This window comes from Phlebotomus argentipes, unplaced genomic scaffold, assembly GCF_947086385.1.
Source record: "Phlebotomus argentipes unplaced genomic scaffold, Phlebotomus argentipes genome assembly contig_5, whole genome shotgun sequence".
Lineage (NCBI taxonomy): Eukaryota > Metazoa > Arthropoda > Insecta > Diptera > Psychodidae > Phlebotomus > Phlebotomus argentipes.
In genome coordinates this window covers 9,176,441-9,202,628 of record NW_026776165.1, presented here as the reverse complement: position 1 = coordinate 9,202,628, position 26,188 = coordinate 9,176,441, and the positions used below count along the sequence as shown (strand labels likewise).

General features: G+C 44.0%; 4 protein-coding genes across 4 annotated transcripts; 2 read left to right on the top strand and 2 right to left on the bottom strand.

The window, feature by feature from the left end:
- Positions 1-722: 722 nt before the first annotated feature.
- LOC132256125 (alsin homolog) lies at positions 723-6,095 on the top strand. Its single transcript, XM_059752318.1, has 4 exons — positions 723-916; positions 980-3,005; positions 3,072-5,240; positions 5,715-6,095. The coding sequence occupies exons 2-4, from the start codon at positions 994-996 to the stop codon at positions 6,079-6,081; spliced, it is 4,548 nt and encodes a 1,515-aa protein (XP_059608301.1). The 5' UTR covers positions 723-916; positions 980-993; the 3' UTR covers positions 6,082-6,095.
- A 3,017-nt stretch (positions 6,096-9,112) lies between these two features.
- LOC132256121 (phosphatase Herzog) lies at positions 9,113-20,607 on the bottom strand. The gene is made up of 5 exons (XM_059752314.1): positions 20,291-20,607; positions 11,599-11,840; positions 9,844-10,025; positions 9,378-9,531; positions 9,113-9,289 (listed from the first exon to the last, which is right to left on the bottom strand). Exons 1-5 carry the CDS (start codon positions 20,361-20,363, stop codon positions 9,116-9,118), a joined length of 825 nt encoding a protein of 274 aa, XP_059608297.1. The 5' UTR covers positions 20,364-20,607; the 3' UTR covers positions 9,113-9,115.
- A 101-nt stretch (positions 20,608-20,708) lies between these two features.
- LOC132256119 (proteasome subunit beta type-7) lies at positions 20,709-22,014 on the bottom strand. The gene is made up of 4 exons (XM_059752312.1): positions 21,733-22,014; positions 21,487-21,666; positions 21,279-21,426; positions 20,709-21,215 (listed from the first exon to the last, which is right to left on the bottom strand). Exons 1-4 carry the CDS (start codon positions 21,792-21,794, stop codon positions 20,760-20,762), a joined length of 846 nt encoding a protein of 281 aa, XP_059608295.1. The 5' UTR covers positions 21,795-22,014; the 3' UTR covers positions 20,709-20,759.
- A 125-nt stretch (positions 22,015-22,139) lies between these two features.
- LOC132256115 (ceramide glucosyltransferase) lies at positions 22,140-26,084 on the top strand. The gene is made up of 2 exons (XM_059752306.1): positions 22,140-22,998; positions 25,083-26,084. The coding sequence occupies exons 1-2, from the start codon at positions 22,528-22,530 to the stop codon at positions 25,815-25,817; spliced, it is 1,206 nt and encodes a 401-aa protein (XP_059608289.1). The 5' UTR covers positions 22,140-22,527; the 3' UTR covers positions 25,818-26,084.
- Positions 26,085-26,188: the final 104 nt, after the last annotated feature.

Genomic DNA, 26,188 nt, shown 5'->3' with positions numbered 1-26,188 from the left:
AAGTTCGTAATTTGGCGCTTTTATAATGTGAGCACAGCAATACAGGTTTTCCATTTAATAAGGCCTAATTAGCCACTAAACAGAGTTCCTTGGAATCAACTCGTGAGCTTCACGAGGCATGAAAAGTTTGTTTGTCGCGGAACTTCAGCGTCTTCGAAGTATTGTTATTCCTTCGTAAAATTTCCTATATAATCTATCTCTTTCGCCATTCGGAATTATATCTCAGTGTGGTAAATGCACAATTGCTCTTCAATTAATTAGAAATCATTCAGACGCTACAAAGTGTTCAAAATCTTCTATTTATAGAATCTTTCCTGCTAATAAAGAGACTCAAATTATTAAGGATAATAGGTCCTCACAGTATGTGAAATGCACCATAATTTCCTTGAGAAAAGCATCTTTAGCATCTTACTCATATTTTAATATTTTTCTCTGGAAATCCGTTTGATTTCCCTTCACTATTCGAACCGCATTCTTGCAGTCGCAATGGGACATTTGCACCTGGACTACCACTTCTGGCGCCCTTTTGATCAAAATTCACGATTTTCTGACCGTAATTAGAGATTCTTATCACATTTAGTTGATGTACTGAATAATCTATTTTGCTATGATGCTTCATAATCTTATGTTTATTGGCTGTTTTATCAGATGACAAGTATTTATTCTCGGGAAATGAGTGTTTTTCTCAACGCATCTGCGTGACGATTTAAATGCCTGGTCAGGGTGGGGAAATTCTAGCAGTGTGTCTCCGCTAAGAGGAAGTGTCAGTGAGCAGAGCAAAATAGAGGAGGAAAATTAGAGAAATCCAGAGAAAATACCCTAAATTAGCACCTGATCCGACTGTATTTGCATATAAATTACTGTGGAGTACATCATGCAAGTGTGATATAGCCGAATAATGGTGTCAGCTCAAACTGTAGGTTACTTCCGAATGAGTCATGCAGCCCTCATCACACGCTCTTTCTTTTCTCCTCGCCAGCATTCCTGAGCACAATGTTCTTCACGCTTCACGATGGGGGCACGCCCGTGAGGGTGGAGTACGGCAGCGGAAGGGAGTACGCCCTGCGGCTGTGCGCGGTGAAGAATCGCGTGTGTGTGCTCACGTCTAAGCTGGAGCTGCTGTGTGGGGATCTGGAGGACAACAGCCGCCTCAGCGTGAGACTCGTGAAGGCGAATGTCGTGGATGTGGACAGTGATGGCAGTGAGATCTTCATCGTGGACACGAGTGGCGTTGTGTGGAGCAGCAAGTGGAGTGCAATTGAGAAGGAGGAGCTCACCTGGCACGAGATTCCTGTTCCCAATCCGCGCACCTGCCCGCATGGGATGCGCAATGTGAATGAGAGCATCCGCGTGGTGGCTGTGAACTGCAATCAGGACGGAGTGCTCTTCACCACATGCAACAGGGAACTGTTTGCGATGGGGGACTTCGGGGAGATCGCCAACTGTGACATTCCGGTGCTGGTGGAGTGCTTCCGCGGCCTGAGGATCCTGCAAGTGTCCACGGGCGAGAACTTCGCCGTGGTGCTAACTCACAAGCGACTGCACACGGAGCACGGCGGACAGGACAATGTGAGTGTAGCCAGCGATGCCAGTGAGGGCTTCCTGTGCGTGGATTGTCCCAAGTGCGTGCCGGACATCAATCACCATCTCACGGTGCACGGAAAGGCGGGTTGTGGCATCAGTAAGAGCACCACGGAGACTTCAATGGCCTCCAGTCCTTGCCTCTCAGACACTTTCGATGCAGTTGATGATCTGGCGTCGTCGGGAGTGGCTGAGGAGACACACAAGAGCTCAGTGGCTCATTTGAAGATCCACAAAGACGCCGCCATCAACTTCCTGCTGGATCTGTCGCTGTCCAGTGAGGATTACCTCATTGAGGCGGGCAAACAAACGAAGTTACTCAAGGAGAACGTCACAAATATCACAACGATGGTGTACGAGGGCGTGCGAACGCTCTCCAGGCACATGAGCGGCTCGGACAACAACGACACGGTCGTCGAGGAGACGAATCCCACAGCTGGAGCCCTAGTGAATGGCGAGACGAGCGTCTCCGAGACATCCAGCATCGACTTGGGCAGCACTGTGGATCTGCACTCAGAGTCTGGCACTGAGGGCAGAGTGGCCAAATTGGCGCGACTGGGCGGAGCGCTTCTGGCCACAGAAGTCTGGTGCTTCGGCAGCATCAACCGCGGACAATTGGGCACAGGTGATCACATCAAGAGAGCCCGAATTAATGCTGTGCTGGGACTCGGCGGCCAGGGAGTAGTGCGAATTGACAGTGGGAAGGAGCACAGCTTGGCGCTCACTCTTGACGGAAGGCTGTATCTCTGGGGAAACAATCTGCACAAGCAAATATCGCGGGAAGACGTTGAGGACTTCAGTTTCCCAAGACGGTTTCAATTGCTCAGCGACTGTAATGTGTTGGCGGCGGCTTGTGGCAGTCAACACTCGTCCGTGGTGATGAATGACTTGACAGTGCATGAGCAGAGTGATCATCAGGAGGACAACAAGACGTGTGGTGTGTCTCCGTTCACGCCCACGGCCAGAGACATTGTGGACAGCGATCCGCCGCCAGGTTCGGTGGAACCTGTGCTGGCGTCTGGCAGTTTCACACTATTCAATCATATGGTCTTCGGGGCGATTGCGAAACACCTCACGGCGGAGCAGAAGTTCCTACAGGACTCGCTGGTGGCCTACAATTGTCTGCTGAAGCCCTTCCTGAAGCGTATCAGCAACATCGCGTACAGCCAAATCTTCGATGGCCTGTGCCAGAACTACCTTAGCATCGTGCATGTGGCGGCGCTGAATGTGAGGAGTTTGCTGGAGTTTGGCCACGGGAGGATCACGTGCACAGACATCGTGGCGCTGAATAATTGCCAGGAGATGATTGTGATGTACAGGAGCTACACGAAGCGCTTCTGCGATGTGATGTGCATCAGGGGATTTCCCACTATTGAAATGCTGACGGAGAAGTCATCGAAAGACATCCACAAGATATTCTTCAGGTAATGTCACAATTCCCTGGATCTCTGTAGATTAAGATTAATGATCAATTCGTTCCACTTTCACAGACCCTTCCGGAGGATTTGGGCCTTTATAGATATGATCTACGACTTGGTGGCTTTGGAGCCTGTGGAGGCGAATCGCGAACTGTTGGATGAGCGACGCGCCATGTGGGAGAAGTTCTCCAACGAGAAGGATCTGGCCATTGAAGAGGCGGAGAGGAGTCTCAGATTCTGGGAGGTGAATCAAAAGTCTGCCCTTGCGAAGCTCCAATCGCCCGATCGGCGGCTCATCCTGGATTCGAAGGAGTTGAGCTTGAAGAGAAGTCAGACGGCGAGATTCTCCAATCAGTGGTTCATTCTCTTCTCTGACTCGCTCTGCTCGATGTCTGGCCATCTGAATGTTTATCCCCTGAAGACTCTGTGGATCGCGTCGATTGCTGACGGAGAGACTCGGAAATTCGCCCTGAAAATCGTCACGCCGGAGGAGACGCTCATTCTGTGTGCGCAGAATCACGAGAACAAGCTCATGTGGCTGGATGGGATTGAGAGTGGCATCAGGAATTGCCTTGGAAGGGTGCCCAAGTCGAAGGTGCCGCAGTATCGCAATGCCAGCTACACTTTCAGCGAGAAGCACCCGAGATTTCCGGGGGCAAAGTATTTCGGGCGCTGGTATGTGGGCAGCATGCATGGCATTGGCCATCTGGAGATGGCGGACGGAAGGGTGTTCAACGGTCAGATGAGTGCTGGCGAGATCCACGGCTACGGGCGAATGTTCACGCCCAGTGTGGGCATTTATGAGGGTGACTTTGAGCATGGAAAGTACTGTGGGTATGGCGTGTTGGAACACCAAAACAAGGCCACCTACGAGGGAAACTTCCGAGATGGCGTGTACCATGGCCATGGGACACTCATCACGGACCAGTTCACGTACGTGGGAGAATTCAGTGGCGGATCCAAGCACGGATACGGAGTGCTGGACGACAATATGTCCGGTGACAAATACATGGGGATGTTTGTGGATGGAAAGCGAGCAGGATTGGGAGTGTGCGTGACCATGTGCGGAGATTACTTCGAGGGGAGCTTCATCAATGACGCGCTGGCGGGAGAAGGAGTGGCCAGCTTCGAGAATAACTCCTACTACGAGGGAGAAATGACACTGTTCGGACCAAATGGCCGAGGGAGTTTCTTCGTTGGCGTGAGCGAGCGCAAGAATAGCGATTGCCGGATCGATTCTGATGGGGATTTGAGAGAAATCGAAGGATCTGTCCTGGCAGGAAGTCTCTCAGGCACTTGGGCAGACGTGAAAATCAGTAACGGCACTCTGGCGATGCATCAGATATTCAGGAAGTACTCAAAACTCCTGGGAAAGTACACGGTGGAGAATGAGAAGAAGTGGCGGAGTCTGTTTGATGATTGGGAGGCGCAATTGCTCGGCAGTGGTAAGAATTTGGACAACAAGCAGATCTGGAGTAAGATTGCCATCTTCATTACGAATGCCAAGGCGAAGGATAAGCTGAAGTCTGAGGGATTCGCCTCGAAGAACATCTGCTTCTACCACAAGACTGACCTGAGTGGGAGTTTGGACAGGCTGTCCATCAGGAGTGGCACTGGATCGTCCAAGAAGGGTCCACTGGATCTCGGGGATGTCTTTCATCCGCTGACAATGGGAAAGCCCGTGGGAAACTCCACAATCATGGATTTGGGCGCCTTCAGTCAGAAGCTGGAGGAGAAATTCGAGGCGCTAGACTGTGTCAGTCGATCGTCGTCGGTGAGGAGCAAGAATCCCACTCTGGAGTACATTCCCAACTTTGGCATCACCAAGTGCGACCCGGATGACTTGCCAGCGGTCACGGAGTACCTGAAGGAGGCCTTCAAGGACCTCAATCATCCGCTGGGTGTGCTGAATTCCAAGATATCGCACTGCTTCTACTCCTCGTACGGCTGCTGGAAGTTCAAGCCCACGGCCATTCTGCACCGTCATGCCATGCAAGAGTGGGAGTCCATCTGTCGCAGGATTCACTCGGTCATTTGCCGCATGTTTCCCGCACTGCCGGACTCAGGGGCGTCCTTCAGGAGCCTTCTGTACCCCATTCTGCTGTCCGAGGGCATCTACTCCCTCCTGTTCGTCCTGTACGCCAGCAAGTGCAGCCACCGTGACGAGATGTATCGCCAGCGGATGATTGGCTGCGACAGGAAAACGGATCAGGAGTTGGCGCTCTTCTTGCGCGTTGACACGTGAGTAGAATTCCTAATAAGACAGGCGGGAAAAGGGCAAAAGATGGCAAAAGAGGTACTCTAATTAATTGAAAAGTTCTCCTCCACTCACACTCTTTTGACTCAAGAAGGCGAGAGAAGAGCTTTCGAGTGATGGGAAAAGTGCCATGAAAAGTTTGTTGCCTATTACAGTGCATTTAGTGATGAATTGCGTTCACGCCAATGCATATAAATCGTCAATTTGCCAAATACGGTTGTTCATGCAATTCGCAACAATTTATTTGTATGTTTAACTTTAAGTGAAAAAATGGCATTATTAATGCTATATTTCAATTAGTGTTTCACTAACTTGTAAAATGTAGGAAAAACATAAATCATTGAGTGCATTTTTAGACCAAAACGCCCAAAATTAATTTATCTAAAGTTGTTTCCTTCGAATCAGACTGCAAATTGCACGCATATGAATGTTTACTTATATTTCTCACTCTTCTGCAGGGATTTGATGCCACTGGTGAAGAGCAGTTACTTCGAGGACGCAATCGGGTGTCTGAAGCAGGTGAAGGACAAGTACTGTCCACTGGAGATGGTGAGTCTCATCGAGAAGACATTCCAGCTGCTGGAGGACGCCAAGACGGAATCAGTGGGCGCCAGTCTGACCCTCAATGCTGACAACACAATTCCGCTGGTGCTATTACTTGTGCTGCGCGCCAACATTCAACACTTGGGCGCCGAACTAGCGCTCCTCGAGGATCTCCTGGGCGGGGACTTCGAGGCGCTGATGCTGGGCTACACTGGCTACTGCATCACCACGCTCAAGGCGGCCTATCAGCACATCCTCAGCGACAAGTTCTACCAAAACTAACGACAACTGTTGATTGATGATTGTAAAGACAAAAAGTTATTTTCTCTGAGAGAGAAAAAGAATGTTGAAGAATATATCAAAAGAATCAAGTTATTAAATAGACATTTCCTTTCTTTTTATTCTGGTTTCATCCTGAAGTATAATAATAATAATAATGTATTTACAATAGAAAAGGCGATATAAGAGTGTGATTATGTTGATTTTGTTGTTTTTTTCCTTCTCTTCCACTCACTTTTTTGATATTACGTTTCCACAGTATATAATTCTATATATATATATATATAATATATTTTACCGTCCTCTTTCGCACTCCTAATTGATACACAGTAAATAAATTAAGACGAAAAAACTCTGTTAAATTCTACACTGTTGTTCGCGTTGTGAAGTTGATGGAATTCACAATATGTGATCTCTCTTTGCCATCACAGCATTTCCTGTTGCTCCTCTCTCTCTCTCTCCCTCTCTTTCTCTAAGAAAAAATGCCATTAGTGTGTCTCTCATGCTCGTGTCCACCCACTTTTAACCACCCACTCTCTCAGTGAGCTTTCGCTCGTGCTTTCTTTTTGTTCTGCAATTCGTCTTGTCTGGAAATTTGTCTGGTGCGCACAAAAGAATTCCCTCTTTTCTCCATCCCATGAACAATTCCCTCAATCAAAGTAAGGAAATCCTTTGTAAAAGCAATCCCTCCAAGAGTCCTCTTTGGTTGTCACACTTTCCACAATGAGAAATATTTGCAATAAAACTTTGTGATAACAAAATTGCACCTCTTCCTTAATGCTGAATTGAATCTGATGCACAGTGACATATTTGAATGTATGCTGAGAGTGTGGCGTCACAACAGTTTTTTCTCCATCTCCTTTCGCACCTGCTTTTACAAATTAACAATAAATAATTTCATATCATCATCTCAACAAATACAATATTGCTTGTGTGATATAAATTAACTTGCATCAATTATTATTACTTCTCTTTTTGTATCCCAATCAAGTTTATAAGAAGCGCACTATAATCTTGGCTATTTGCTCACAATTTTCATGTCATTTTTCCACTATTTTCTCTTGTCTGCCTATTTACAAAATTCTAAAAAAAATTGATCAACTCAAGCCCACCCACTTCCTGCCTTTCATTTTCTCTTCTCCTTCGCTCAGACCACTCAATAAATGGACCTTAGATAGAATTAATTATACGAAATATATATATGTATATATATTACTATATAAATTACATTACTTAATCTTACAGATATCTCATAAATGTGTAAAATACAGTGAGAGAAACAGTTTCATGTCCATCACAAACACTGGAGAAATCTTCATAGACGTTGACTGGATGTGATTGAAAAGTGACGAAATGTTGGCGGTTTTTTGCTCTTCCTCTATTGATTTCTTTTTTTTTAGTACTTTAAGATTATCGATTAACAGTCATTTTCAATATGAAAATGACAATTGTGCTTGACAGCAAATCACTTGCATATTGACAGCTGTCAAACCATCTGAAAACACCTTCTATTGATGCTGAAAATTCCTCCAGTGCCAAAATAAATTCAACCCTTTCGCACACACACGATGGACATGAAAATTCTCTCCATCGCTGTTTTTTTTCTTTTTTGAAATCAAAACGCAAAAACCAAAAATTCATCCTCAATTGACTGTTGTGTGGGTCAAAAGGAAAGGGTTAACAGTGAGGACGGGGTGTTTTCTCCTCTGCTTTTCTCCCTTTTTTCTACTTTCAATTGTGTGAGAGAGAAAAAACAACCAAACCCAAAAACCTACAATTCTACTGAGCAAAACTTCAATTTTTCTTTCTCCTCTCGTTTCCTCACGCACACCAATTCCAAGGCATTTAAATTGGCACAAAAAGGACATTTACACTCACTTTTTTCTCACTCTCTATATCAAATGTATGCCTATAACTAATTGTTTTTTTTTTGTTGTCCACTAAAGTGTGTTTCATTTCTTCCCTCTTTATTTTTTTTATTTTCAAATTGTATAAAAATACAAATTCAGTTCAATTTATTTAAAAGTGATTTCTTTGTCAATTTACAGGTGATTTTTTCCCTTTGTCTCTTTTGCTTCTCAGAACTATTTTTCTCTCTGATTCTCGTTTTTTTTCTATTTTGTGGTCCATTTTGCTCATGATTAACTTTGTGTTCGTTTTTCTTTTTAAAAAGGATATTTGTTTTCTCCCATGATTTTTCTCTATACACTATTTCGTTCAATGTGATGCTTCTTATGCATGTTGCTTGTTAAATAGTTCCTCGTGAAGTAAAATAGTGTTAATATTTATTGGGTGGCTCAATAGATAAGTAATACTGCTCTGCCTATAGTTGAGAGTTTCAACAAGTACATCATTACGGCGTGCAGTGATTGCCAAATGAATTCATGAAACGACACTCTCAAAATGTAACTAAAATTGGTGTGTTTACTGGTTATTTCTTCTATTTTTTACAAGCTTAACAGATAAGATAAAATTTAAAAAAAAATCATTCGCACACTTTAAAAAAAAAATTACATAATTATATTAAACATCATTCACATACAGTCTTTCATCTTGCCAAAGAGAAGAACAAAACAGAAAGAAGAACATTCATCAGTGAATCCAAAAAAACCCTTCTTTTTTGACTTACATGCTTTTTACACAACATTCACACGTCTTTTCTTACAAATTGTGTTCTTCACATGCAGAAATAATAAAAATCTTTCAAGATTTTCCCTTTGATTTTTCTCCCCTTTTTTCACTTCTTCCAAATATTACAACAAAATAGCACTACAGACTAATTTTTTTCCTCCTGCATTTATCGTAAGAAATTAAAATATTTGTATCTCAAATTAAAAAAAAGGGACAGAGAAGGATACCGACGAGGATACATGTCTAACATCTGCCTAGAGGTTTTCCACTTTATAAATTTTCATCCTTACACAATTTCTATATATAGTTTTTCATATATATATAATGTTCCTTGATCATCTCACGCGCGCGCCCTTCGTGTATTTTCTGCCCACCCTTAAATATTTATAAAATAGTATTCCCACTGTTACGTGTTGTTCACGTCATTTGTGCTGGGCGGACTGCCTGTTTCCAGCGTTGGCTGATTCGAATTGCACAATACACTATACACTGACTCCACTTTGCTCAATTTCTCAAACAGCGGTATCAAATCGAGCAGCTCAGAGTCCGTGACGTCGTCAAACCAGGACTTTACTGGCACCTACAAAGAAAGCAGCCAAAGAGACCAATTTATAAATCTCTCAAGTCAGCGCAGAAGCGCTCGCAAAAAAAGGAGAAAAGAGCTTTACCGCATTGTCCGGATGGAAGATATAACTCGCAGGTGAATTATCCACAATGACAATCTTTTGCAAATCTCTCCCCAACTTGTTCAAGTCTTTTACATAATTGCCTCGATGGTAGACGCATGATTCCCGAAAGAGTCTCGCCCGAAAGACGTTCCATCTGCAAAAAGGAGAATGAAAAGAGAGTAAGTATACTTCAACTGTACAAAAGTTTCTTCACCCCAAATAAAAAGAGTCATCACATTCTGATGAGAAAGTTCATCAAATTTGATTTGCATTTCAAATGCAGCAACATTTTCTCGAAGATTTATCCTTCTGTCTCGCCTCTTTCGGGCCTTAAAATTGCCACTGAATAGATCTCTAATTGAGACATTTGCAAAGTCACCAACATGAGTGTTTTCAGCATTATAAGCAAGCATTTAACCCTCTTATAGCTTATCAGAAGCAATTCATGTGCATTGGATCAACTCACTTGTCCAGCAAATCCGCCACGGGATCGGCATATTTTGCCAGTGAAGCTGTGAACAGGACACACTCGTAGAGTTCACCCATTTTCTTCAGGAACTCATCAACATGCGGCCTCTTGAGGACGTACACCTGATGGACAGTCCCGTCGATTTCCACTGGTACAATGAAGTCTGCATTTGGGATAGGCTGTGAAGAGAGAAAGACTTTTATCACCACATTCGTCACAATCTCGCCCCTTTCCCCGCATCACTCCCCACACTTCACACACGCCTTCCCGCTTTTGGTCACACGACCGGCTCACACCTCATGCATTTTGGACTTCCGGCGTATGTGACTCGAGAGACACACACGATTGCAGAGTGAATTTCATTTCACTCATTCTCCACTCCTAAATCGATTCTCTTCAATTACATATCCACACACTCTCTTTGCAGTGTCGAAGACTCTTCAGTCAAAGACACTCTTCTTCACCATAAATTAACATCGAGAATCGCATTTAATTAAGCTATTGACGCACGATTTGCCCTCCAAATAGACAATCTCACTGTCTCCTCAATTGCCCATTTCCCTTCTTCTTCTTCTTTTTCTCTCTGTGCAACATAATTCAGCCCACCGAGAGAGGGAGAGAGAGAGAGAGAGAGAGAGATAAACAAGCGAGCGATGAAGAGACACGCCAAGAAACAAGTTCAGTGGACTGAATCATCATCTCCTAGCGCAGAATTACCAAGAGAGCACAAAACCCACCCACCCCTCAATGTGATCTCATATTCCGCTCACAGGCAACAGTTGCCCCTGAATTTTCCATCACCGCAAAACGCCGCCAACAATTGAAATCACTTTGTGTGCTGCCGTTGGCACATGTGATAAGATAATGATAGATTTCTTCAATGCGTCACACAAGTCCTAATTTTTTCGTCACAATCCGCCACACAATGGCTTTTAATTCGCTTAAGCGGATTTATCGCAACAATCAACTTCTTAGCTCCTTGAGAAATTTGAAATCATGTCATTTGCTCAAGATCAGCCACTCGAGAAATTGCCACCCAACACAAATTCGCATGAATATCATTTTTGACAACAATCATAATTCTCTCCATCAAACATGCTAATCATTGTGAGACGCCGAGACACTTTCTTAACCAAATAAACACTGAAAAAATGTCTCTCTTTTGAACTTTGTCGCGAATTCTCAAAGAAATTAGCGTAACTTTAAAAAATAAATGCCCAAGAAGATGGAACTCAAGAAAGTAGAACAGAATATCTAATGACTCGTCTTGAGTATGCAAAATGAATTATAGAATTGTTGCTTATTTAATTACACTAACGAAAATATAAATAACACATGTCTGAAATGTAATAGACAGACAGTTCTTCATGTCTACAGAAAAGTGATTTGAGAATATTTTCCAATGATTATTTCATATATAAATTTTAATGGAAAACAAGCAAAAATTGCTATCAGTTTCTGATAAATTCTCTGCTGTTTCCTCCACTGAAAATCTCCCTTTTGCCTTTGTGCTTCCATTCTTCCCATCATACGTGTTTACCATACTTTATTTCCCTATAGAACACTGTCTATTTTCTGAGGAAATGACGTTCGATCCTCCCCAATGATAGCCTCTCCGCTTGACCGATAAGACACACACACTCTCTGTCTTGACCAGACAAATTCATCTGCCAAATATCTCTCTTGCCTCACACACACACAGAATGTAAACTAAGAAATTGATTACGTCGCTATGATCATGCAGTGACTCACCTTAAAACTGCTATGCACTAGGGTCTCATCTAAATCTATAACCATGCACTTCTTGTGCATATCCGAATGCCGAACCGGTGGCAGCAAATACTTCTGCGGTCCCTGAAGTGGCGGTGGCGTAATTGATCCATCCACCGGCGTCCCATTTTGGTTGCTTTTCGTCCGCGCTCGTCGCCAACAGCAGAATATCGCCTGGAAGAAGCCTCGCTTTGGTGGCTTTAGCCTGTCGTCGACATTCTCCGCTGCAAAGAGCACAACACAAGGCAAATCTTTAAGGACACCTTCTTATAGCCCAACAGCAAGAGTGTATATTATGAGGATAAGGTAATCCAATTATTGAATAATATCGCATTAGTGTGTGACGCAACACTCTCTCGACCTCGCCCAAATTAGATTCATTAAATTCTGTGTAAAATTTCACTCGAGAGTCCCAATATGCCAACCTCTCCTCTCGCCAGGGGAAGCCGAGGGGCGGCAAGACGGTGAATCTCACTGACAATCGCACAGTGTGACTCTGCCTCCGGATTCTAGCCATGTCGTCTGTGTAATTGCTAATACCCAGCGAGAGAACACCCGGCTTTCTATCGAGAGGGCTATTTTTACCCATCAATCGCGCTGTCGCCATCATTCACCTTCTCTCCCTTTTCACCTTTTTTTTTCTTCCTCCTCATTTGTTGCCCATTTCACTCCCCACAGCCCGTCGTCAGCCGCACACACACACTTCGGGGGAGAGAGGCGCTCTGTCAACTCCACTGGCCACGATGCGTCCCAAATTAGCCATTCAATTGAATGTTAGACAATGATCACATACTGACATTGATAGTGAATTGAATTCCCCCGAGGATTCTCATTTTAGCACAACACATAAACCCACTCGAGTGCGGGAAAGTGTATCAGATTGAGCAAGTGAGTTGCGAGAAGGAAGGTTCATTGAGAAGTTCTGTGCCACTTTTCCGCAGATAAAATGGTAAACTCTATGCTGGAACGCTTCCTAAGGTTTCAGACTAAAATCCAAGAGGCTCAAGAAGAAGAGATTCAACAAAAAAAACCACATTGAATAAAAGGCCAATTTCTGCAAACATTCCCAAATAGATTGAGGTTATTTTAAGAGCACTCTCAAGTCCTAAGTATCAGTAAAATTTATATAATATAAGCATAAATCTTGGCTGAAATACTACACGCACAAGTTTCACTTAAAACACTTCAACATTCTGCAAAACTTTAATATGCCACATTTTGCTGCATATTTAAAACATTTTACGACACAGCCACAAGAACTCAGACAAGAGTCACGATAGTATCTCTTCAACAAAAACCCACAATCTTCAGCCACGAGATAAGGCAAAGTCAGACAGCCAGACAGCGAGAACTTTCCAACAGACTCTCACTTTTATTTTTAGTCTCTATTTCCCGCCCACCTTTTCACTCCGCATTCCTTCCGGTGTGATGGATAAGAAAAAATAGTCCACCCTGTTCGAAGGATGCTTACGATGCCACACTATAATGTGTCAAATAGTATTAATTCCATGGAATCCCATATCGAGAACAAACCTCTTGATTGTGACCGAGAAAAACAATGTGGCGCTTTCAATGTCCACATCATAATGCAAAGTGACGGGGGTGCACAATAAAAATCCAATTACATAAACAAGAGAAACTCTGCAACGCGCTCGTGAAGCATTGTGACCTAAATCTGCAAGGGTGGCAGAGTGACAGAGTGTGTGTATTGATTAATATTGATTTTAGAGTGGTTTACGAAAATAATAATGATGAGGAAATTAGGAAATTTCCCACTCGCCATTCAGGGGGACAGTGGAAAGTCCGGAAAATCCCAGACCACCCACTCAAGAGATACCATCAGAAGGGTGTATAGAAGAGGAATTATTCAACAGTGTGGAAAATGGTCCAATAGACACTTTAACCTGTTAATCTCTCGGTCTCTTTGGCCAATGCGAATCATATGGGGTTGCGAGCTCGTGTGACTCATTGACGACAGCATGATGTAACCCCAGCAAATCCAAAAACCCTTTTGACTCATTCAACAGCCCGCCCTGACCCATCCGCAGTGCCATTCAAGGCTCTCCACCAAAAGAACTTCTTTTCACCCCTCAAAATAACTCCATTATCATAATCCTCACACCCTTTTCGGCCAGATATTCTTCCTCCTTCTCCGCAAGAACCTCTGGCCTGACATAAATCTCAGTCCTCACGACTTGAGGCACCCGAAAGAGTGGAACGTACGGTAAATCCTTCTTCAAGGATTAGGTTAGAGTTAGCTAAGCTTCCTATCATTAAGATAAAAATATCAAGATACCAAATTCTGTCAAATGTAGCTCTTGTGTACCTAAATGTGAACTTGCTATTACAATGAATATGGAGACAAAACCATAAAAACTATAATTTTTAATTATTTTGAACTTAGTGATTATTTACATTTTATAGATTTTTCATTGAATATTTCAACCACTTACAAAAGCTGTGACTTCTTTCAGCAACTCCAACACTTAAAGCCGCATTGAGTGTATCATAAAGGATTTTTTTTTATGATAAAGCGATGAAAATTTGGATAACCACCCTTGAAATACCCCCGCTTAGCACTTTATGAAGCATCATAATTTCCCCCACAAAGCGCTTCTCCCAACGCCGTCCATTTAATGCATTCATTCAATGAATGAGTAACAATATCATGTATCGACTAGTACACAATCACTCATATCAAATGTGAACACATGTGATTCACAGCGAAACAAACAATTGAGGTCAGAATTGAATTATCAATGAACCATCCACTGCATAATGGCTAGATTTTGTAGCAGCAGAAATCAGTGCAATTTCCCAGTCAAAATGTCGCCAAAAATGCAATCGAAAATTACACTCTGTTGCACGGCCTGATGGCACACACCAACAACAAACACCGTCCGGTCGAATTATTCCGTCGAACAGTGTTAATTCGACTGCATGACTTAATTAAAACGTCACGGGTGCCACCCAGACACCATAATAATCATAATAATTAATTGCATTAACTTTCCATCCATATCCAAACAACTCCTAATGAATAATTTCCACCACCACGAGACAGAGGAGAAGTGTTAACAAAACACTTTTGTGACGATAAAATTCACACATTTGTTATCAAGCAGGAAAACCCGTATGTTATTTCCATCGGAAAACATCACTATGGATGTAAGTTGAGAATTTATGAAACTTCAGATTGAATATAACCTCTATGGGTGTATTATTTTGAATTTTACAGCCGAGCTGGAATGGATAAAATGCCGTCAAACGAGATTTTCACATAAAAAATGCACGAATCTCTGTGTGTGTGTTTGTGCGTTGAAAGAATTTCCATAAGAGCATCAAATTCCACTTAGTGCATGCCTCAAAATTTACAATATAAATTTTCACGTCCAAAAGTACAACGAAAACCTCTTGCGAAACAGTTGAAAATACACCAAAAAAGATTGCCATCGAGAAGAAACGAGTGGCAAGTTCACACGCAGTTTATTAGATGTTCAGCAATTACGCAACCCAACATGTACGAGAGTGAATGGGGCAGTGAGAAAAAAACCACCTGACCTTGCTCACTTTCCGACATCGCGGCTCCAGAGAGTGGTCAGTAGGAAGTGAGTGCGCCACACAGAAGTGGCGAGCAGTTGACACAGAAGCCGGGAGAACACCACCCCAGGGGATTCCCCGTCACAAGCGGGCACGTGCTGCAGATCAGCTGCGATATTCCGGCTCACACGGAGTCTCTCAAACACTCCCACCGGATGTGGTGTGTAAGGAGAGGAGCCACATTTTACATTTGATTGCGAGAACTTCAGCGGCACGTAAACATTATAAACGGAAAAATGTATCGAATGATTTTTGAAGCTCCACATGAAGTTCACGGAAAAAAAATCAATAGCATGTGAAAGAAGGGGAAGCGCGAAAAGGTAAATATTTAATTTGAGATGTTTTTTCATGCAAATGTGTAATTTTGCTATTGCAGATTCAATAACCAATTAAATTTTTATCACAAAGCTTCGCACACAATGTATGTGTATATAGCAAGAGAAATTCACAGCCTATCAGTCTTTAATAGCGATGCCATTTGGAAATGGAGGGTGTTTCAGTTGCATAAAAAGGTAGAATTTAGTAAGCCAAGGCCAGAAACATAATAAACAAATATCTTGATTCAAAATGCTTGTATCAATTCAAAATATACAAGAGTGCTAACAATTTAATGAGGTCAAGTCAGACGAATGAAATTTCAAGAAATAGGGATTCTGACACTTTTTTTTACAACTTCTCAAAATTCTAATATTCGAAATTCTAATTACAGAACCAATTCGATGATATGGATTTCTAAACTCCCAATTAGACTTCCTGGTCTAATCACTTCAGACCAGGGATGTTTTTACGCGAACTCTTTAACTGAATTTTGGATTGAAGCTTTTCAGCACGGTTTTCGATTGGAAATAGTCGAAATCGAATGGTAATAGTTTAATTAGTGATTACAAACATGGTTTGGCCCACAAAAAAGGGTTAAATGTCTCAAAATAGCACAAATAGAGCCGAATTGTCTGCAATGTCTCTTCCGGGCCAACAAGTTAAGATCAAAACTTCATTCTTGTGAGACAAATAATTATTAATTATGTATTTTCACATTCTTGCCTCAAAGCCATCAATTACCAATTGGAAGTTACCATTAGACACTCTATTAAATCATATTTACCCAGTGAATTTCTCAGAATACCAAATTTACATAGAGTTTACCTTCGTTACGACACACCCTGTGCATAATTTAGAATAAGAAAGAAAATCGATTGCTTCTCGAAATTACTCCTCCAGCAAATCGCCTAGACGCGTTTTTGCTATAAAACCTCTCCTAAGTCTCTCATTAATCATGTTAAGTGGTCTATTTTGTAGAAGCCATAAAACCCATAAAATTATTAAATCAATAGCCATTGATCGTTACACTAATTTTACCACCCAATTTACACACTCCCTTCCTCTCCAACTGCTCAGCTCACAGGAAGTGAGCAATATTTCCTGTATTCAGCATCAATTTTCAGAGATATTTAATTGACACTCAGTGGGAAAAGAATTCAACTTGGTGGATGTGATGAAAAATGGGAAAATTCCCAGAGGAGCCAAATTGAAAGTCAAACGTGTCAGCGTGACAAATGTTGGTCAATTACGGCCCAGTGAGGATGTGGCGAAAGGAAAAATTCCTTCGTCCGGAATTGGGCTTCAATGTGGAAGCCCAGGAATTTCAATTACGCCACACAAACACACACACACACACACACACCGACACCTCAATCATTTCTGGTTGCGGATGTGGGTGAAGAAGTCGGAAACTCTTTCATCTCATTTGTCCTCATTTTCCTCCCACCTTCGTGCTCACTATTTATCCAGCAAACATAAAATATGCCTCGTCGCATTTGGGCGGATTTCTTCCTACATCATCGTCACGTGCTTGTTGCCTAGACCAGCCTAAGAAATGCAAAAAGCTCAGATTCTATGACATTTTTCCCCCCTCGCACTGCCAATTAATGAATTATTAATGGCAAAATGGAGATAAATCACACAATGAGAATCTGTTAACAGTTTTCCTCGACAAATTGCGAAGGAGAGAAAAAAAAAACATATTTCCATAAATGAAATGTGAGAGAAAATTGAAAATAAACGATAAATTCAGTAGGTGCTTTCGTATGTACAAAATGATTCATGCTGAGGTGTGAAGGAATGCTGAGAGAATCTATCTATTATTTATTTATTGAATGGCAATCAAACAAACAATTGGCGAGGAGATAGAAGATAGCAAATGAGAAGAAGCAAATTTTCTGCAATAGCAAGACCGACTTCTTCTAGATCAAATCATTTAATTTTCAAACTCTTCACACCATGGACTGTATGAGTTAAAATATCTCAAGATCCTCCTCTAAATTAATTTCTATAAATTATTTTCAGCTTTAATGGGTCTAACTCACATTTTATTATTATTAATAAACGTCGCGAGATACTTTTGTGCTCTATAAAAAAGACAACCCAAGAACACCCAACGAAATCAACCGTACACAAATACCCACAGAGACTCACACACAAGCAGATAAAACCCACTGAATCAAATGATGTGAGGAAAATTTAGCAAAAATTACTGTACAGGTGAGTGTTGAGAACAGCGCAGCAAATGCGTGATATCAATCTCAACACGATACTGTGTCAATTTGATTCTCTCTGTGTGTCATATTATTTGCATTCTTCTCTCGCAATGTCACACACTTTCAGACCATGGCGAATAAAAATTATAATCACGTGCAATAAAGATTTCCCTACAGCATATTTCGATAAGATAGCTTTCATGTTAAAAAAACCACATTTCCACCTCATAGATATATAGACAACACTTATGTGACCTCTTTTTTCCTCTCCCTTCGAAATCTGTCGAATAAAATCCGCCCGAAATCCAGACAGACGAACAGAAAAAACCAGACGATTAAGACGCAAATGAGCGACAAGCGACAGAGAAAAAGGAGTTCGCAAGGCGCGCGCGATTTGTTGCGAGGGAATTTAGCAAAATTGTCCAATTCATTGAGTTGTACGTGTTTGAAAATAAACACAATTGGCACAATTGTATTGGAGCTGCGGGAACATGAATGGCTCCACCGTATTGCTTGTGAAAATTTTCACACGTTCTCCCCACACAATACAGCCTCAGCTCACTTGCTGATGTATATACACGCAGCATTAGGCAAAAAGCACACCAATTCAATATCGTCTCCAAGGTTGACAAACACGGGCGAGAATTGAGAAAATATAATTCGCTACTTCACTCTCGCACTGGCACATCTCACAATTTCCTACAGCGCGTGGAAATTCCCTCGCCACAATTATGCCTTGGGACTCAACTTCACGAAGGGTTACGTAAGGAAATTACAGATATTTTGCCATTTGCATTGTCTTCAGCACAAATCCCGGTCACGACCACAGCCAGTTGCTATCGAAAACCTCTAATCTCGCCATGGATTGATAAAAGTGCGACACGAGATTAGTTCTTGCATTACATTTTAGACGTGGAAAGTTATGTTGAAGCTGATTTGGCGAGTGTTAAAAGGTTGAAATGATAGTGACAATTTTATTACAAGTTTTGCCATTACAATTCTCTCAATTTTATACGAAAGGAAATCCTCCTGGCAACGGTAAATTTGCCAAGCAAATAGCAAACAGAAGTATAACGAATAGTTAACAAATAAACACCATCAAAGTGTTGTAGAGTGCAGACAAATTCACTTCAAAAGGACACTGATATTTCGCTCTGTTTAACTTTTCCACAGTCAAACTGTTACAGGAAGCTAAATTCAGTGTCACCAATTAAAACGACTCCAGAGAAAGAACCAGTATAGTCAAATTCCTTATAATATGCAAAAGGGTTAGAGAAATAAGGATTTCACGGATTTCATCCCGTTATCACCTTAACAAACTGGGTTGTTTTTCTATCGAACTTTTTGGGTATAAACTTCCGAAATTAAGAAGGGGAAAACGCGAGGGAAAGGAGAGTTCCCACCACTTTTAATTACAAGAATCCAGCAACCCGTTTGAACACTTTTGGAGCCAAAGTGTATCTGATTGGAGTGGAGACAGAAATTCAAGTCTAATAAGGCCCTTAGCAGATAGTAATTTGCATTTTGAGCACAATTTAGGTTTGAATATGGTTAAAATCGAAAGGCAATAGCTCAATTAGGGATGAAGAGAACGAATCAGCCCACTCAAATAAGTAGTTGCCTTGAAACCGTACGCATTCTGGCAATTCGAGTTCGAGTAGTTTCATTATATCCTGACGAAAAGTGCATGTCTGCTAAGGCTTTTACAATGAATATTGGGAGTTCAGAAAATGCACTACAAATTGCACAGGCTATTTTAACTGTTTCATGCAGAAGCGAAGTAAGTAAATTCCTTGAAATATATTACTTTGAAGAAACCCAAAGATTTATAGCTCAAGGAAATTCCTCTTTTCACCAAAGATTTACAATGTCCTTTGGCACTCGCTGGCGTGTCACCGTGTCCCTGATGCGCCCCACAAAGGGCTGTATTGCTGAACTTCTCCTCGCATGACTCACGGAAAGTGCTCTTGGGTGAACGATTTGTAAACATTGGGGGTCAGCTGAGTGATATAAACAAAACATTTCACGGATGTGTCACTGGCGCGGCGCAGGAGCGCTTCGCCCCAAAGGAAATTTCCAGGTCGGTTGATGAGATACCCGCGGGACTTCCTGCGGGGAGTCCTGGTCAGCGAAAGGGGCGCCCGGAGGCGAACAGGTGCACACAGAGGGCGTGTGTGGCTGCGTGCGTTTGTGTGTGTGAGAGCAGCCATTTGTGGGAGCGACACTTCTTCTCCCGTGGAGCCTCCGGCGGGGCCCACTCTGGTGCACGGGGTGCACAAATATAGACGTCACACACTTGTTCCCGCGATGGCGGGCGCACTTGTGTGGAAAAATGGGGACTCTGTGGTGTGCGTAGTGACCAAAATAGCACCTCTCTCCCTCTCTCTGTCTCGCGCGGGGACTCGCGCGAGTGTGTGCGTGAGTGGGAATTCCGAGGTACGAGAAGGAGGACGAGAGTGTGATGTTGTTTGCTCTCGCGGGGGGCGCGACGGCCCAGCCAGCCAAGGCACCCAAACTGCTCCCCAAACTCCCGCACTCACCTTTGTCGACGGGATATGCATTCAATTGCTCATCATCGCGGGACACTTGCGTTATTATCGCCGCTGCGTCCATTGAAGCATTGGCAGTGGCTTCCTCTCAATCCCTTGGCAATCTCTTCCTCTTGACTGGTACTCCAAAATGCACTTGTGCTCGCAACACTGACACTGAACGCGACACTTGGACGTTGGATGGCGTGAAAAGTAGCACACTTCGCGACCGTATGCAATTATTTCATTGGCGATTTTGTTGGGATTTTGCTCCGTGATCTCATCACACTCCACCTCTCTTGACGTCTCAGTGGCAACCGACTGAAGTTGCTCGCGCTTCGCGGGAAGCACAGTAGCGCCTGCCGCGGTGAGCTTCAGAAGCCTGCGAAGAAAGTGCTGCCTTCTGCTGTGATTTACAATAAACACCAAGTTAGAGGAAATTTAGTATTTATTGAAAAAACCATGAAAAAGCCCAGCCCTTCTATGCAGTGTCCATGGGAGTGACACCCTCGGAGGAGGAACCCGCTGTCACTCTCACAGATTCAGTAATGTCCAATCGGCGAAGTCCCTCCTTGATCACCTTCGTGGTGCCCGGAGGAGCCTTGTAGGAGAAGCTCCTCTGACCCTTCTCGTTCGCCTCCTCGTACGTGCGCAGATACTGAGTGGATCCCTTTCGGATGATGCACAGATCAACGTTAGAGCCAGAGCCCAGATCGTTGAACACACCAGCAGCGATTGCGTCCCTCACGAGCTTCTTGCCCTCCTCTTCTGCCATATCCGGACGCCAGCGGGACTCGAACACAGACATTGCAGCCAAACTGCCTGAGCCCATAGTAGCATAGGGCAGCTTATCAGTGGATCCATGAGGATGGATGCAATAAATGTGAGGACCAGCGTTGTCCACTCCTCCCAAGACCAGAGCAGCGCTAATGTAGCCCTAAAGTAGCAAATTGATATGTTAATATAACCAATACCAGATCCCGCTCATTACACAACTCACCTGGTAGCGGAATAACATCTGCTTCAGCATGGAACTCGCCGCTGCAATGGGCACAACTCTTCCAGTCTCGAGACGATGAAGCTCCAGCTGAGAAGCAATGGTCTTGGTTGTCATCTCGGTGTCTGCAGCCGTTCCGGCACCGCAGCAGCTGCAATGAGACTCCATTTAGTCATTCCCTGACTCTCTCATCCCTCAAACACCGACTTACTAGATGTTCTTGGCCAGATAGTGGATCTTCTCACAATTCTTATCAGACACTATCGGCCCCTCAGTGGCTCTGGTGTCCGCGCCCAAGATCACGCCATCCTTGTAGATGATCCCAACAATTGTAGTTCCCGTCTTCACGGTCTTGGGGGCGACGTAGCCCTTCTGCAAGAGGAAATTGTTCCTGCGGCAAAGGTTTTGAGGTTAGGTGTGACTGTGCACTTTTGCCAAACATTCCAAAACAGCGTACCTCTGGCAATTATCAAAAGCAAACCCAGCCTGGGGGATATCTCTGGCCACATCAGTAGTCATTATGATGAGGTAAAGCGTAGAAAACTCACGAAAACTCTATACTTTCCCGGAGACTGAAATGCACACACAAACGCTGCGGCCTAAATTACACTGCACGAAATACTGTTATACGCATTTAGCGTTCCCAAATTTCAATGTTTCAACCGTTTCAATGCAGTGTTATTGAAAGTTTCGGAAAGAACAAAGAAGATGGTTAGATTTTATTTACCTAGGATAATCAACGCTGCCGGATCCCAAAGTTTAGGTACATCAGTCTTGTTAAGCCACAGATCATCAAGTAAAGTTTACAAGATTTCCTGTTTCGCGAAACATCACAGTGTTTCACACACTGGAATCGCGCCGCAGCCTAATTGCTGGTATAACAGTTGGCTTGACGGGCGGAATTCTGGGTTGCAAAACATTCCACAGAGGAGAATCGCCTGATAGTCACCCGACGAAGGTCCAAGTCGCTCGCGAGGCGTGATAAATTCCGTGGCGAAGTGCCTCACTGTCCATTAGTCATCGTGAATCTGTGTCTGGGTGCGCTTGTGTCTCGCGGGAGTGTCGCAAAGGTTGCTAGTGTGACATCGAGTGATTTCCTGGAAAGCTGAGTGACGACATGCCCTGGCCAGCGAGACGCCGTCTGTGCCTGTGAACTCACGCGCTCATCTGCTGATCCGGGGGCTATGACTTTGGACGGTGGCTGGAGCGAAGGCCAATCGAACCGGGAACCCTCAACGCCCCATTTGCGCCAATGTCTCCGCTCGCGTACACGCTGTACGGCTTCGCGCTGGTATTCTTTGTCTTCTGGTGCGGTAAGTGGTTGGTGCACCTGATGGCCATCACTTATGGCAAGTGGAAGCTCCACCGGAAGACGAATCTGCAGCCACGCGAGACGCCTCCGGCGCCCGTGTCCATTCTCAAGCCCCTCATGGGCGTGGATCCCAATCTCTCCACTAACCTGGAGACCTTCTTCACTATGAACTACCCCGCATACGAGCTGCTCTTCTGCATCGAGGATACCCACGATCCCGCCATCCCTCTCGTGGAGCAACTCATGGCCAAGTATCCAGCCGTGGAGGCGCGAATCTTCACCGGGGGCACGCGCGTGGGCGTCAACCCCAAAATCAACAACATGTATCCTGGCTTCGTGGCGGCGCGCCACGAGCTCATCCTCATCAGTGACAGCGGCATCAGGATGAAGGAAGACACGCTTCTGGATATGGTATGATTCACTGTGTGATCGCGCACTTTTAGAAATAGGTCAAGAAGCACTCAAGAATACGACCGCGAGGTTAAGTTGTCAGAAGGAAGGCGGGGCTTCTCTGTAGGTGTGGCTTGTCTTTCAAATCACAGCTTCCCAATAATCCCGATAACTCACTTAACCTCAGCAAAGATGCCAGAATCGTGCTGAAAAGGCATTTTGCGTCAATTATTTTCGGAATTCTCACAAAATTTCCTATGATTTCATCTCAATAAACACAATTTTGAGGAGAATGTGCGACAAATTTATCATATTTTCCACTCTCCTCCATTCTAAATTCTTACACTCTTCTGATAAGAAGCGCAAAGAGATAAAAATATGCCCGATGGCTTAGACAAAGTTATTTTCAGAGAACGCGTATATTTTCCTATCGGCCTTCGACGGTGGGACAGAATGGGCGGCAATTACTTCATGAATTTTCATCAATTAATTATGAGAGGAATTTTTGAAGGGAAACTCTAAAGTCTTCTTCCCACTCTGGCCGAAAATTGTGACGAAACGTCCAATAAAAGTAACTCGCTGGCGCCTATCAGAGACCCACTTTCTCATGAGGATTACCTACCTATTGAAAGTTGTATCTATGCCAAATTTCCCATAATCACACCATTCCTTCGCATTATTCCCATTATTCTCCCCTTATCTACCTGAAGATAAGGGAAAGTCTTCGCAATTGTGGTCTGCGAAGTATTCAAATAGCCGAATCTCACTGTCTCTTTGTTACTGTGTACAAAAACATCTCAAGGAAGTCAATCGTCCCTTGCACACGCCAAGGCCTACGGAAACACACTCTGCATAGCACTCAATGGGAAAGTCAATAGTGTTCTTTTTTATCAGAGAAACAATTAAAACCGTTGCCATAGATCCACATACGTGCTGTGATAACTTGATTCTACCTCAACTCCTCACATGTGTCGTCTTCTTCAGCTTCATTTTCGCACTCTATGCGCTTATCAGGCTTATCGTCTCAATTCAATTACCGCCTCATCTTTCCTCTGATAGAGAGCTTTGTAATATAAAACCAATTAAATTCAAACAGAGTAATTAAATCTGACTCTGAGATTTGAGGCCTTTCGTAAACAGATATGAAGTGCCTCTCACTGGCGAATGAACTCTGAATTTTCCACTTGGATTCCTGCAAATTGTGAATATCAATTTGGGTCATCGAGCCGATAAATCAATTTACGGGAGAGTAGGGAACATTTGGATAGTCAATATTTTTTCGCTATAAATTATCCAATAAACTGCCGAATAAGAAGATAAAGAATGAAGTTGTCTTGTTTTGAAAATACAGTCTATAAATAACACTTTCTCAATCTCACGACAATCGTGGTTGTCGTGAATCAGTGTAATTTTAAAGGCTTCAAGACTAGGTCAAGTGCCAGGCGATCAATGAATGCCACAAGATCAAGAAAACAATGCTGATCACATGTCAAGACAATTAGGTCTCCAAATTTTTATTATTATTGCACAGTAGTTGCGGTAACAGTAAAAACTAGCTAGATAACAGCATTGATCTGACGAACCGTTTTGAATTGGCCAAACTGGTCAGCTCTAGAGCTTCTTAGTGTAAAAAAAAATCTCTCAGAAGAATGTTGAAACCGTCATATCAATCATAATAGAATGACTCAAGCCGATGATTAAGCAACGTTATCAGGAGAAAACCACTGTTGATTCTTCCAATTGTCTCAAGACGAAGTGGCTGCAAGTGCTTCTATCTCTAGATTTGTATCTGCCTTGAAAAGAGCCCCGCTGTTCTCTATGCGCGAGTGCCTCAACAGGTGCAGAAAAATGTTCTTCCTCTGTAAACCTTATCACCGTGAACACCCAAATATCACAAATATCTGTCGAATGGGTAATTTTGAAAATCCCCTAAAACAGCAATCAATTTAGAATGAGCTTACGCAACGCGAACGCCGCCTTATCGCTGTGTGCACATCTCAAGGGTACGCGCGGGAGAGAACAATTGGGCTATTCAGCGCCAAGAGTCATAACACTTGCCGGCCCGTTGAGTGCCCGATGATGACTAATACTGACTGTCGTTCCAGGTGGATCACATGGTGGACGGCGTGGGTCTGGTGCATCAGATGCCCTTCACGTGCGACCGCGAGGGCTTTGCCGCCACGTTCGAGAAGATCTACTTCGGCACAGTGCAGGCGCGCATCTACCTCTGCGCCGACCTGTTGGGCATCGTCTGCCACACGGGCATGTCGTGCCTGGTGCGCCGGCACATTCTGGAGGAGGTGGGCGGGCTGGCGCACTTCGGGCGCTACCTGGCCGAGGACTTCTTCATCGCCAAGGCCGTGACGGACGCCGGCTGGCGTCTGACGGTGAGCAGCCAGCCGGCGTGGCAGAACTCGGGTGTCTGTGATATCGGCAGCTTTCAAGCGCGCCTCACGCGCTGGGCCAAGCTCCGCGTGGCCATGGTGCCCACCACGATTCTCCTGGAGCCACTGTCTGAGTGCCTGGTGGTGGGCGCGTTCGCCTCCTGGGCCGCCTCGGTGCTCTTCCGCTGGGACTCCCTCGTGTTCTACCTGGTGCACATCCTCGTGTGGTTCCTCTGCGACTGGCTGCTGCTCTCCATCGTGCAGAATGGCTCTCTGCCCTTCAGCAAGATCGACTTCGTCGTCGGCTGGATCTTCCGCGAGTGCACTGGACCCTATCTCTTCTTTCACGCCCTCTGGAATCCAGCCATCCGGTGGCGGACGCGCGTCTTCAAGTTGGCCTGGGGCGGAGTGGCGCAGGAGTTGCCCCTCGAGAAGGCCAAGTTCGTCACAGCTTAGCAGCATCCACCCACTCACTCCCGTGCTTGCCCGCTCTCCATCTACGCACGCCGGTCAGACCAGAGCGAGACGCGTCGGATCCAAAGCGACGTACCAGTAGACTTAGGCAGAGGCGTTGCAGCAGAGCCGCGAAGGAAGAATCAAACAGAACTCCGCACTTCTGTTACATCTACATTTCTTTACCTACTTTTTATGTACGTGAAAGTAAAGTTTAATTTAAAGTAAATAATGAGTAATATTAAGGTGAGAATAAATTCCTTGCGATTCCCGCAAAAAAACAATGGCTTTCAATCACAGTGAAATATTTCACGAGCTTCTGTGAATCTTTCAATGTTTGCGCGAAATTTCGCTACCCTCACAATTAAGCGTCA

Excerpts from the sequence above, each read along its gene's own strand:
- LOC132256125 (XM_059752318.1), top strand. The coding sequence starts at position 994 with ATGTTCTTCACGCTTCACGATGGGGGCACGCCCGTGAGGGTGGAGTAC. Across the intron at positions 3,006-3,071 it reads ATCCACAAGATATTCTTCAG|ACCCTTCCGGAGGATTTGGG; the intron begins GTAATGTCACAA and ends CCACTTTCACAG. Across the intron at positions 5,241-5,714 it reads CTCTTCTTGCGCGTTGACAC|GGATTTGATGCCACTGGTGA; the intron begins GTGAGTAGAATT and ends ACTCTTCTGCAG.
- LOC132256115 (XM_059752306.1), top strand. The coding sequence starts at position 22,528 with ATGTCTCCGCTCGCGTACACGCTGTACGGCTTCGCGCTGGTATTCTTT. Across the intron at positions 22,999-25,082 it reads AAGACACGCTTCTGGATATG|GTGGATCACATGGTGGACGG; the intron begins GTATGATTCACT and ends CTGTCGTTCCAG.
- LOC132256121 (XM_059752314.1), bottom strand. The coding sequence starts at position 20,363 with ATGGACGCAGCGGCGATAATAACGCAAGTGTCCCGCGATGATGAGCAA. Across the intron at positions 11,841-20,290 it reads TGCATATCCCGTCGACAAAG|CGGAGAATGTCGACGACAGG; the intron begins GTGAGTGCGGGA and ends TGCTCTTTGCAG. Across the intron at positions 10,026-11,598 it reads TAGTGCATAGCAGTTTTAAG|CCTATCCCAAATGCAGACTT; the intron begins GTGAGTCACTGC and ends CTCTCTTCACAG.
- LOC132256119 (XM_059752312.1), bottom strand. The coding sequence starts at position 21,794 with ATGACTACTGATGTGGCCAGAGATATCCCCCAGGCTGGGTTTGCTTTT. Across the intron at positions 21,667-21,732 it reads GCTTTTGATAATTGCCAGAG|GAACAATTTCCTCTTGCAGA; the intron begins GTACGCTGTTTT and ends CCTTTGCCGCAG. Across the intron at positions 21,427-21,486 it reads TATCTGGCCAAGAACATCTA|CTGCTGCGGTGCCGGAACGG; the intron begins GTAAGTCGGTGT and ends GTCTCATTGCAG.